This window comes from Condylura cristata, unplaced genomic scaffold, assembly GCF_000260355.1.
Source record: "Condylura cristata isolate star-nosed mole 26May11 unplaced genomic scaffold, ConCri1.0 scaffold00015, whole genome shotgun sequence".
Taxonomy (NCBI): domain Eukaryota; kingdom Metazoa; phylum Chordata; class Mammalia; order Eulipotyphla; family Talpidae; genus Condylura; species Condylura cristata.
In genome coordinates, this window is record NW_004567116.1 from 2,739,080 (window position 1) to 2,750,500 (window position 11,421).

At 60.6% G+C, this 11,421-nt stretch overlaps 2 protein-coding genes across 8 annotated transcripts; both read right to left on the reverse strand.

Moving 5' to 3' along the window:
- Positions 1-809: 809 nt before the first annotated feature.
- Positions 810-3,467, reverse strand: TEX40 (testis expressed 40). Its single transcript, XM_012725311.1, has 5 exons — positions 3,408-3,467; positions 2,833-3,181; positions 1,983-2,062; positions 1,724-1,790; positions 810-1,021 (listed from the first exon to the last, which is right to left on the reverse strand). Exons 1-5 carry the CDS (start codon positions 3,426-3,428, stop codon positions 912-914), a joined length of 627 nt encoding a protein of 208 aa, XP_012580765.1. The 5' UTR covers positions 3,429-3,467; the 3' UTR covers positions 810-911.
- A 605-nt stretch (positions 3,468-4,072) lies between these two features.
- KCNK4 (potassium channel, two pore domain subfamily K, member 4) lies at positions 4,073-10,711 on the reverse strand. 7 transcript variants are annotated; one of them, XM_004683363.2, is made up of 7 exons: positions 10,658-10,711; positions 9,264-9,529; positions 6,304-6,427; positions 6,031-6,191; positions 5,707-5,893; positions 5,113-5,252; positions 4,073-4,475 (listed from the first exon to the last, which is right to left on the reverse strand). In XM_004683363.2, coding segments are annotated over exons 1-7 (1,263 nt in total). In that variant the 5' UTR covers positions 10,659-10,711; the 3' UTR covers positions 4,073-4,091. The 7 variants fall into 7 exon arrangements, with proteins under 7 accessions (XP_004683420.2, XP_012580759.1, XP_012580761.1 ...); XM_012725305.1 differs by having other exon boundaries at positions 5,113-5,282; XM_012725307.1 differs by lacking the exon at positions 10,658-10,711 and adding an exon at positions 9,723-10,326 and having other exon boundaries at positions 5,113-5,282.
- Positions 10,712-11,421: the final 710 nt, after the last annotated feature.

Below are 11,421 nucleotides of genomic sequence, written 5' to 3' on the forward strand. Positions count from 1 at the left end.
GTCCCCTCACTCGGCGGCGCCGCCGGCGGCTTGTAGGACACAAAAGGACATCGCGGCCGCTTCCTACTCCGCTTCCTCCAGCTGACAGCGGGGGCGGGGCCGGCCGTGCGCATGCAAAGCAGGGGGCGGGGCCAGGCGCCCTATGCTAATCAGACAAGAGAGGTGGGTAGCGCTGGCGTGCCGGGACGGGTCGGGGCGGAGTCGGCGGAGCCAGCGGGCAGGACTTCGCGACGGTCCCGCCCGCAGCCGCCCAGCCACTGCGGCGCCCTCGCGTACGCCGCCGCCGAGGGGGCGTGGCCAAAGACGTGAGGGGCTCCGGGAGGGGGTGGGGCCAGGGCACTTACGTAGGAAGGAGGCGGACGCGCTGTGCGCGAGCGGAGGGGGCGAAGTCTCTTAGTGGTCGCGGCTGCTGGGCAGGCAGACTACATACATATGTAAATCAGAGGGCGACGCTGATGGGGAGGTTCTTTATCTGCATATGCATGAGGGGCGGGGCCTATCAGCCCAAGCTAAAGGGTAGGCTCAACCCCCTTCTCATTTTCCCCTTCCCCCAAGTTAACAGTTTTCGGGACGCTAGGACCGCTGACCCAGTATCCCCACAAAGCCGCGGAACTCGGGGTAGGAGAAGCAAACCTAGAACCTACAAGAAGTCCTGGATTTCGAGTCCCGGGAAGGCAGAACCGATAGGTCCCAGGCGGAGAACGCTCAAGGTCACTGCGGTGACCGAGTGAAGGTCATGGGGAAAGGCGGGGCCGCATACGTCCGCCTCACGCGGGCAGTAACGCACTGACTCACGGACCATGCACGGACTCTTTTATTTTTCTAGGGCTCAAATTCCACGGGTTAGGGTCGGGCTTGGGTCTGGGGATGGGGCTAGAGCCGGGCGGTCACTCGAGACCCAAGCGGTGCTTTCAGTGCGCTAAGACGTGCGTTCTCTTGTTCCGGTGCCTCTTGAGCCCCTCGATGTACCGCTGCAGCTGCTGGGTCAGGATATGGTCCTTGCCGATTTCTGATCGGTAGCCTGGAGAGCAGAAAAGCCTCGTGACCTCCGCGGCAGTGGGTGCTCTGGTGTGTGTTAATTTGGGCAACTTTGGATCTCTTGAGTGTGGGCCCTGCCAGTTTTGCTTTAGACGATTAAGTTATAGATCTGTATTCTGAACAAGCGAGGGACAAGGAGCACGGTGGGTATTGAAGGGGTAGGATGCATGAGGGCAAAGCTAGTGATATCTCAGGCCTGAAGTGGTAGCTGGTGTCTTTGGAGACACCCCCTGGACCACCCACGCTAAGCCATTAGCCTGCCCTCCACCCCACCCTTGCCAGCCCCCACATATATATCCAAAGAAGGACAAACTAGGTGAAGTTTACCCAAATAATCAACTGTCCAAAGGTTCCCCACAGCGCCCAGATTGGGGGCTAAGGCCACACAAAGACAGCCATCCCCACTGAACTGGGGAAGAACCCCTTGGAAAAGCCACATCAGCTAGAGAGGGGCTGCTCTAAGCTTGGCACCTAGGCCCCAGACATTCATCGCCTGCACCCTCCCACACACTGGCTCTCCCTGTGCCTGGTTCCCCAACTTTTTACTTTTTGTGTGGCTGCTGGAATGTTTGTGGGTGTTAAGGGAATCTGACAAGGCAGACATATCCTGAAACCCCACTCCCACAGGTCCAAACCCTGCACAACTCCCCCAGGGTCTCCTGTGGGAGCTGGGGGAAGGGCTCACTCCGGAGGGCTTTGGTGAGGATTTCCAGAGCTTCAGTCTCCATCAGCTCCAATAGAGGCAGCGGCAACTGGAAAGGCAGCAAGAGATTCAAATGTCCAGGGGATCTCAGCTCTGCCCCTTGCTGAAATGTCCCACCTGCTCCCTCCAGCCTCAAGACTCCCAACTAACCTGCCTGCCCCTCCACCTAAAAAGCACCCCCACCCCTAACCCTCATCCACCCCCACCCACTAAAATCCCCACTCTTCCTTGTGCCTCCAACCCTGTTCTGCTGCTCCATCCAGTAGGCTTGATGGGGTGCCTGCTTCGAGTTACTGATCGATAATTCTGAGGAAGACTTTTCTGGAAGGAGAAAAAAGGGGATCCGTCATCTGTAGAGCCTGGGTCTTGGCAGGAGCAGAGGAGACGTATGAGTAGGCGATGTCATGGAGAAATGGACGGGGACGGTGTTCACAATCCTGCGCTTTATTACCCCACCCTCGGGCATGCCAGTTCCGACTGCCCCGCGCGAAGTGTGAGGCTTAGCCAGTCTGAGTGTCTCTCTAAAATGGGATAGTAAGGATGATCCCCTACATAGGTTGTAAAGTTTAAAAGTGCTTCTGCAACGGGAGCCCAGTGCCTGGCAGACAGCATGCGCTCGATAAATGGCAGTTGTTATATTGTTATTGGTTCTAATTCACCCAGGGCTGCTGAGTGGACGCAAATCCCGCACAGTGCCCACTACCCAGCAGGTCCCAAAATTGTCAAAACAGCTAACTGGATCAGACCCCTCCTCCGTCAGCTCAAATCCACAGACAAGGAATTAACCACCACCTCTCCCGTATCCCGGAGGTTCCATTAAAAGCACTGATCGCAGCGCGCTGACTTGGTGCATTTTCGCGCGGTCTCTCCCTGACCCCCGCGAGCCACGCCCACGGGGCCTTGCTCGGCGCCTCCGGTAGGGGGCGCTCCAAGAGTGTCTAGTTGATTGAAAGCGTTGCCCGCCCCCTCCCTCCCAAGGACTCCTAGAAGCTTGGGGATCTTACAGCTCCTCTTTTTACAGCAATAAAAATTGAGGCCCGGGCCAGCCCCCTGCCCCGTGGACGCCCACAACCCGGTGAGGCCATACTGACCGCTCTCGGACTTGTATTCCTCCCCCTCTAAATGAGAGCTTCCCACGGAGCTGCCGTGGTCCAGCTCGAGTTTCAAGGAGGTCTGCTCCTCCAGCTCTCCCTTGAAGATGCTCTTGTCCTCTCCGTCATCCGAGGCTCCCCAACCAACGTCTGAGTCGTGCTCCATCATCCTCTGGGTGCTCGTCTCACTCCTCATGCTGCTGCAGTCCAAGTCCGAGAGCTCACAGACGTTGGACAGCGGCGTGACCAGCCTTGACTGAGACAGCGTGGCCGTAGTCCACAGTTGGCGGATGTCATCTTGCAGGCTGACAGCGCTTCGGCCACGCCTGCGCGAGGACTTGACCGAAGGCTGTGGGCCACAAACAAGGAGGGGAACAGAGAGTCGCTGGCAGTTGGGGAAGGGAGGAAGAGCAGGCTGGGGTCTGAGATCTTGGGAGCTTGAACCCTGAATGTAGGTCAGAGGGTTGTTGGAAGGGGCGGGGGGAGGCTGAGTGAGAGGACGGTCTGGGACCCAGGTGGGGCCTAGCAGAAGCCTGGGAGGGTGACAGGGTGAGGGGTCTGGGAAGAGCTCTTACATTAAAGGACTTCGCCTCCATAGTTCCGTCCCAACCGACCCAGTTGCCGCGGGGCCTCGGGAGGAGGAGTCACGCTCTGGGGGGGGAGGGGCGGGCCTCCCACCTCTCGCAAAGGGGGTCTCTCCCGCGGAGGGTTCGCTGCCATAATCGCTCCCCATCTCCTTGCCCCCCTAAGAGCTGTGCTGCGCGTTGAAGACCCATCTTGCCAGTTTCCATGCCCGACCCTACAGGGTAACCTCGGGACAGAGAAGTCCAGAGGGCCTCCCCCTTGACAACGGGGGTGCAGCGGTGGGCGGGTGTGGGGCTCAGCCTGGGGATGCTGAGGCCTGTCTGATCCCGGATGTGGCCCGACAGCACCCCACACCAGCACCCCACACCCAGCCACTGGTTCCTGAGTCCGGCCGTCAGCAATGGTGCAGGCCGATTTCCTTTATTGTGGGGGCTTTGACACACAGTCGTGAGTGCTAAGAGGGACAAGCTCAGTCCCAACAGCGGAACAGAAAGCCTGGGGGGGCTGGGAATGGATGAAGTGCGGAAAGAGAACCAGGAGCGGGGTTGGCTGACGGGCCTGGAGGCTCCACTCGGGTCGGGAGAGGGTTCTTTGGTAAAACAAGCAGAGCATGCCGGGGAGAGCGCAAGAACCAAGCCCTTTGGGAGAGCCGGGCCGGGCCGGGCCGGGGTCCGTTACACGGCTGCGCCTTTGCCCCGAGGGCGCCCGGGCCTTGCGGGCTTCTTTGGGGGGTTCTGAGGACGGCGGCGGCCCCGAGGCGCGCGGGGCAGCGCGCAGCTGCGCTCGCTCTGTGTATCCGAGGACTCGTCGATGAAGGCCAGATTCTCGCTGGGGTAATCCAGCGCCGAGGCCGTGGGCGGTGAGGACGGCTGGGCCTTCTCCTTCGCCGGGGGCTCAGGGGACCGGGGCCGGCTGCTGGGCCGCGCGGGACACGGCGGCGTAGGCAGGAGAGGTCGCTCCTTCTCCGGCGGCGGGAGCGCGGTGGGCCCCGCTCGCTGGGTCACCCGCGCCGTGACGGTGCCGGTCCAGCTGGCGGCCTGAGCCGTGAGACCGCCCACCTGCACCGGGAAGACAGCCCTCACCAGGGGTAGGGGGGCCCACCGCCTCTGGGCCGGGCCAACCTCAGCGGCCCCACCTTGGTCTCCGGCCACCCGGATCCTCCCCTCTCCTTCGGGCTGCGGGGGTGGGGGGTGGGAAGGGTGTAAGGGCTAGCGTCCAGTCCCATGCTCCCTAATCCCTCAGCACCTCTTGTCCAAGAGCTTTTCTAGAAAGCCCCAGTTTGGTTTCTGCTTGCTCTTGGCACTGGCAGGGTACTTGGCGGTCCCCTCACTCCCCACCCACCAAATCCAGGCTGCCCAGTGAAAATCTGAATTTCAGATAAACAATCAATGAAAGTTTAACGTATGTATGACCCATGCAACATTTATGACCTACTCATATCAAAATATCAGTTGCTATTTATCTGATAGTCACATTTAACAGACTTGCTGCGTTTTTATTGGCCAAGTGTGGCAACCCTACCCTTGATAACAGAATGCGTCACCTGCCAGCCTGAGCCGTACCCCTGCGCCTCAGGCCCACTGGGGCCCTGCCTGCCTCCGGGAGCCCACACTCTGAAAGGGAGGCAGGCTCTTCCACCAAGGGTCCACTGCAGGGGGACAGCCCCAGGGCAGGCACAGCACCCAGACCGCCTACCTCTGCCCGGGTGCGGCGCGACACTACCCGAAGCCAGTTCCCAATAGTGGTGAGCACCGAGGCGAAGTAGGCCAGGCCGAGCAGGATCCAGAACCACACCAGCGGCTGGTAGGCTGCAGATTTCTGGCTGGGGCTGGCGCCTGGGTTACCACCGGGAGGGCAGAGAGAGGCTGGTTGTGGGCAAGTGCAGGAGCTGTGAGCCGCTGTTCATTGAACCTCTTTCCAGCTCCTTGAGAGGACCTGTTCTCACCAGGGCAATGGGTGTGTGCTCGTGTGTGAGTGCATGCAAGAGGGTGAGTACGCGTGCTTGACGTTGTGCAAGAAGAGAGCATGCAAGTGGGACTGCTCACGTGCAGGAAAGTGGGTATGTGTGAGGGTGCACTTCACAGGTGTGAGCACACACGGGGGTGCGGTCATGCACGAATGTGTGCATGAGGGGTGTATCCATGCAAAACGGTGAGGGTGCGTTAGAGAGGAGACTGGGGAGGTGCAATCACACAGATGTCGCGTAGGATTTGGAAGGGAAAACCAGAGTGCAGAGCCCCCGGGCAGGAATCAGGTGGGTAGGGAAGAGCAGCACAAAGGTGGCCTCACCGGCCACATAGTCCCCGAAGCCCACCGTGGTGAGCGTCACTATGACGAAATAGATGGCTTCCAGTTTGCTCCAGCCTTCCATATAACAGAACACGAAGGTGGGCGTGAGGACAAAGAGCAGGCAGCCGACCAGCAGGAAGAGCACGGCTGAGAGTATTCGAACCAGCCCTGGGGGCACGTGCCACTTCTGCAGGGAGAAGGATGGAGGAGTCGCCAACCCTCCGCTCACACCCACCCCTCCTCCAGGCTCTGGCGCGGGCGGGGAGGCGGGAAAGGTGTCTCTGGCCCAGGGCAGGGTGCGCGATGGGAGGAGGAGCGGCTCACCAGGAAGATGGCTTCAATGTGACCAATGCCACGGCGCAGGGAGGAGCCCAGCCGGTCCCCGACCCCTGCCAGCAGGATCCCGAACAGGGGGATCCCCACCAGGGCATAAAAGATGCAGAAGAGGCGCCCAGCATCCGTGCGCAGGGCTGCATTGCCATAGCCTGGCAGAGGGAACATGCAGGAGGTCTAGAGGCTACCTGGCACCCCTACCTCCCCCTGCGAGAAAGCCCAGCCACCCCTTGCCCCCTCCACATGACCTGTCCCCTCCCCCACCGATGGTGGTGATGATGGTGCCAGAGAAAAAGAAGGCGCTGCCCAAGTCCCAGGCTGAGTGGCTGCTGTTACTGGTTGAGTTGGTTTCAGGGTTGGCACCCCCTCCCAGGGCATCAGCCACCTCCTGCAGGACAAGGCGCAGAGGAGGAATCTCAGTCCTTCCCTCCTGCCCTGGCCAGTCCCTGGCCCTCCATTCTCCAGGACGGTGACCTCCCTGCCCCTCAGCGCTGGTCCCTTCCCTCCAGCCTCCGGTCCTTTAGGGTAAACCATTACACACTGGCTGGCCCAATTTTGTTTGCCAACCACTGCTTTAGAAACATTTGAGTTATTGGTGCCCTAATTTCACACAACAGATATCCAGTTTAAGATTCTAGGACCATACTGCCTGGGTTCAAATCTTGGTGGCTGTGACCTTGGGCACGTGGCGAATCTCTGAGCCTCCATTTCTACACCTGCGCGGTGGGTGTGAAGTAGCAGCAGAGTTAAAGCACTCACAACAAAGCCAGCACTGCTGCTCCTTAAATCAGCCCCCAGGGGGTGAATGAGCCTAGCTTTCTGCAGACCCCTCTCCCATTGTTCCTGGAGAAGCTGAGTTAGGATACCTTGCCTTAGGAAATCTTATGAGAGTTAAACCTCCCCTCCAGGACAAGTTTACATCCTGAAAGTTGGTAGCCGGTTCTGGGCAGTTGGTGGAAACACTCCCTGCTGCTGGCCCTGCTGATATTCAAGCCAAAGCCACCTCCCACCTACAATTTCGCATATACTAACAGCAAACTAGCCCAGTCGGCCTCTGGCCGGCCTGCAGGGCCCTCCCGAGTGGCTGGGGGTCAGTGTTTCCACAGTAGCTGCCATCAGTGGTCGGAATCAGAGGAAGGGGTGCAGAGAGGCCCTTCCCCAGGAGCACAGAGCTTGACCACAAAGTTAGTGGGGTGGAGAGAACCTAAGCCAGCCTCTTGCTTTCTAACTACAGTCCTCATTAGCAAGGCTCACTCCGAAGTGGTCTTCTTGAGCAACTGCTCAAAATCCTGCATAGGTCCCTGATATCCACAGGACAGAGTCCACCTGCCCAGCTCAGCAGCTAAGCTCCTTCCCACCTGGTCCCATCCTCCCTTCAGCCTTCTCTCCTGGGACTCCCATTTCGGAACCCAAGTTACAGTGACCTTGCCCCCAGTTTTCTGAGATGATCTCATTTCCTGTAATAATAACTTCTTAAATAAAGCCAAGAAGTGAAATGTATGATTTAAAGTGGTTTTCATTTTTATTTTGTAATAGTTTTCAAAAAAGTTACTAGTGGGGGGGCGGAATTCGCTGCCATTCTCTGTGTTTTAATTTTTGCTTCAAAACGACTAGGCCTGTCCTAAATCCAAGGCTTTGCAAGATATCGTGAGTTTCCAGCTGCCACACCTTTGTCCATGCTGTTACTCTGCCAGTGGGTCTCGTGACCCAAGGGGACACTTCTCTAAACTCTGTCCATGTCACTAGGCTCTTTTCAATCACCAGCTCCTCCCAGAAGCCCCTGGCCGGGGGTCCAGCACATAACAGACATTAAAAAAAGATGGAAGCTGGAGAAACTGCCTTTCCATTGACGCTGACAGTTGAACTCTTAGCTGTCCCTTGGACGAATCTGCCCAAGGATTTGTCCCCTCTCCTCAACGTGATAGCCTTCAGGGCAGGTCCCACCCCCACTATAACCCCCACAATCTCCCCTGTGGTGGATAGCACAGCCCCTTCACTCAGCAGGTGCATAATTGCTGCATGACTGGCTGAGGAAAAGCTTCAAACAGCTGCCCTTCCTTCTATCAAGAAAAAAGCACAACTCCTTTGTGAAGATAAAATAGGTCACATTGCCTCCCTCGCTCCGGCCTGTGGTCTGGCCAGACACACTCTCCAGCCCGGCGTCTCTGAGCCCTGCCTGGCATTCTGGAAGTGTCCAAGAAAACATTAGGCTGCCTGTGTCCTGGCCCTTCCCCGCTCTCTCTGCCCTGCGTCCTGCCACCTTGGGAATCAGCTGGAACACTGAGGCCTCCGTGGCCATGGCTCCTTCTCCAAAAGAACAGGCAGGAGCAAAGAGAGGGGCCCTGTCAATGCAGTTACACACATCAAGTTATTAAAGGTGAATCTTAGCGTGTGTGTGTGTGTGTGTGTGTGTGTGTTCAAAATAGGATAGTGACTCAGAAATTAGAAAAAGCAATGGAGGTGCTTGCTTGACTGAGCCCTGAATCTGGGCATTTCCTTAGTCATGGAAGCAAGGCCTACCCCTCTCTTAAACCTCCACATGGTAAGTATGTGTCTTGGAGGCAGGGGAGGGGCCGGGGGTGCTTAGCCTGTCCTCCTTGGTGGCATGAACAAATTTTGGGGACACTGGAGCTCCCTGAAACCAGCTGTGCATGTTTATCTGTGCATGTTCCCTGGGGGTGGGGGTGGAGCAGTGGTCACTGTGTTCTTGGGCTTCTGGGAGGCATCTGTGACTCCAGAGCAGTATAGGAACTAGGGTGGGTTGCCAGACTTAGCACCTGCAAATACTGCATGGCGAAAAAGAAAATAACATGGGGCATATTTATACCTAACAAGTATTCGTGGTTTAGTGAAATTCACATTCAGCTGTTTTTTCTGGATTTTACCTGGCAATCCCAAACCAGTGGCTTAAGCCTGTGCAGTGTAACCTAGCTCATGTTTCAGCCACTGAGTCATTTCTTCCTTCCCTCCTTCATTCACCCACCAGCATGCACGCGTGTGCGCACACACGGACAGCTACAGGAGCTGTCAAGGCCAGGCCCCGCAAGGAAACACTGCAGAGTGAAAACACAACGACCCTGTCCCCTCCTCTGCCCAGCACCCCTCACACCTGGCACCTATCTCTGGGGAGCTGGTCTGGACCCAGGCGCAGCACCCCAACACATGCAGGCATTGTGGGGGTGGGGGTCAGGTCTAACAGCTCCACCAGCTTCCCCTCCCCGCACCTGGATGAACAGCCCCAGGTCCTGGTCGCTCACACACGGATGGGCCCTCAGGAACTTCTCTCGGACCTCCCCCAGCTCCCTCTGGGCCTGCTGCTCGTGCGGCTGCTCCAGGACCTGGAACACCAGGGCACCAGCCACCAAGTAGAGCAGGACCAGCGCCAGGAGGGCCAGCAGTGTGGTGCCGCGCATGGCGGGCCCGGGGGCCCGGCCACTCCTGCCGCCTGCCGGGGAGGGCCGGGCAGGGGGGTCCTGGGGAGCTGCAGTCACTGCGGGCAGAAGCAGGGATGTGGGATCAGTACGACGCCAGGCGCCGCCGCCTCCTCCCAAGCCCCTGCACGCCCAAGGGTCGTCAGCCCCAGCTCTATGCCCGAAGATGTTCTAGCTTCACATTTTTCTGGCTGGAAGCTGGGTACCAGAACACACCCAGTCGCCCCCTCCTCCAACACCCCCGCCCCTTACCTCCACCGCTGGGCCCTCACTCAGCCCCCGTCGGGGGACTCTCGTGGGAGAGGAGGAGGGGGCACCGGGAAGGTAAAGGAAGCAGACTGGAAGGGGGAGAGACTGAGCCTGCGGAGGGAGAGGCAGGGCAGCAGGGAGCTGCTGGGGGCGCGGAGAGGCGTGGGGAGGCGGTTTTCCGGCTGGAGGCTGAGCGGGCGCGGAGGTGCGCGAAGGAAAGCGGGCGGAGAGGCCGGAGAGCGCCGGGCGGAGCCGAGATGGCGGGTCCCGGCGGCTGGTCCGCTGCGGCTGCAGCAGCGTCTTCCCGACTGCCCCTCCCGGTTCTGCTGGCCGCGACGGACCAGGCAGGGAGCCTCCAGGGGCCCCCAGCATCCCGCCCGGCTTTCTAGGAACCCAGGGGCGGGTCCCGGCGCCGCGCACGGCCAGGCAGGGCGGGGAAGTGTCGGAGGGTGCTCGGCTCCGGAAGGAGCGGCGGAGGCAGAAGGGTAAGACAGGCACGAGCCCGGGGCCAGCTGGAGCCCCGGGCCAGCGGTGGCAGCGCCCACGCGCACACGCGGGCACAGAGGCGCCCACGCTCCCCCTCGCAGCTGCAGCCCGCGCACACGCCCCCTGCACACTCCCGCGGCCTCACGGGCACACCCCGCCTGCCAGGACCGTGCGCCCGGGACGGGGTGCCCGCAGGTCTGCACACGTGCGCACACACTCGCGCGCACACCCAGACCGCGGGGCGCGCGCCTCGCCACACAGGCACCCTCCGCTCGCTCCCACTGATTCCCCGCGTCCTGACGCCGCCGCCTCTGAGCGTGACGGGTGGCGCGACCTGCGGGCGCGCGACTCCAGGCGGCGCCCACGCACGGGATCCCCTACGCCGCTGCGCTGCCGGGGAGCCCCGGCCGCACCCCCACGCCCGCCCACCCAAGCTCTCCGCCCGCACTCACTGTCGGCCCCGCTGCGGCTGTGCTGCGGCCCCGGCTCCCGCGCGGCCTCGTGGGTGCCTGTGCCCGCTGGGCCGCCGAGGCGAGGCGGCAGCGGCAGGGGCGGAGCGGGAGGCCCCCGGGACTGGGACCCCCCTCCCGCCGCCAAAAGCCCCCCTTCTCCCGCGTTTAACTCCTGCAGCGCCGCGCCTCCGGCTCGCCTTCGCCTCGCTGCCTGCCTGCGCGTGCCGTAGCTGCCGGCGCCGCCCCAGCCCCCGCCCACAACGCCCCTCACCTGCGGCTGCCCAGCGCCCCAGTGCCAGCGGGGCTCAGGAGATGAGGGACTGAGAACCAGGAGGAGGTAGCCGTTTGGTCTGGCAGCCAGCCTGCCTGGGGCAGCAGCCTGCTCCCCTCTTGGGACAGGCACTGCGCTCAAAGCCCAGGCCCCCAGGCGCGCTCCTGGGTCCCAGGGGTCCCTGACCTCAGCACTCAGATGGAGGGGACTCCTTGGGACAAAAGGGTGGGGCACCCCCTGGGGCCCTGGACTTGGCTGAGGAGGTAGGGTGGGAACCCTGATCTGGCAAGTCATGCTCCTGTCATTTGGACATCCCCAGCACTGGCTGGGTGCCTCTATGCCCATCTTGGCATGGAAGGCTCCACCCTCCCTTTCCCTACCTAACAGCCAGAGGGGACGGTGCTGGAACTGCACCCCTCTCTGCTCTAACCCACTTTTTTACAACCTCCATCTCTCCGAAGCCCATCTTCTGCTCGGGCCTGGGGCCAGGCAA

Bases quoted from the DNA above. Each gene is read 5' to 3' on its own strand.
- TEX40 (XM_012725311.1), bottom strand. From the start codon at position 3,428: ATGGAGGCGAAGTCCTTTAAT. The intron at 2,063-2,832 runs GTCAGTATGGCC...TTCTCCTTCCAG, and splicing joins GGAATACAAGTCCGAGAGCG to AAAAGTCTTCCTCAGAATTA. The intron at 1,022-1,723 runs GTGAGCCCTTCC...TCTGCTCTCCAG, and splicing joins CCTCACCAAAGCCCTCCGGA to GCTACCGATCAGAAATCGGC.
- KCNK4 (XM_012725305.1), bottom strand. The intron at 5,894-6,030 runs GTGAGCCGCTCC...TTCTCCCTGCAG, and splicing joins ACATTGAAGCCATCTTCCTG to AAGTGGCACGTGCCCCCAGG. The intron at 4,476-5,112 runs GTAGGCGGTCTG...TTCCCGGTGCAG, and splicing joins CGCGCCGCACCCGGGCAGAG to GTGGGCGGTCTCACGGCTCA.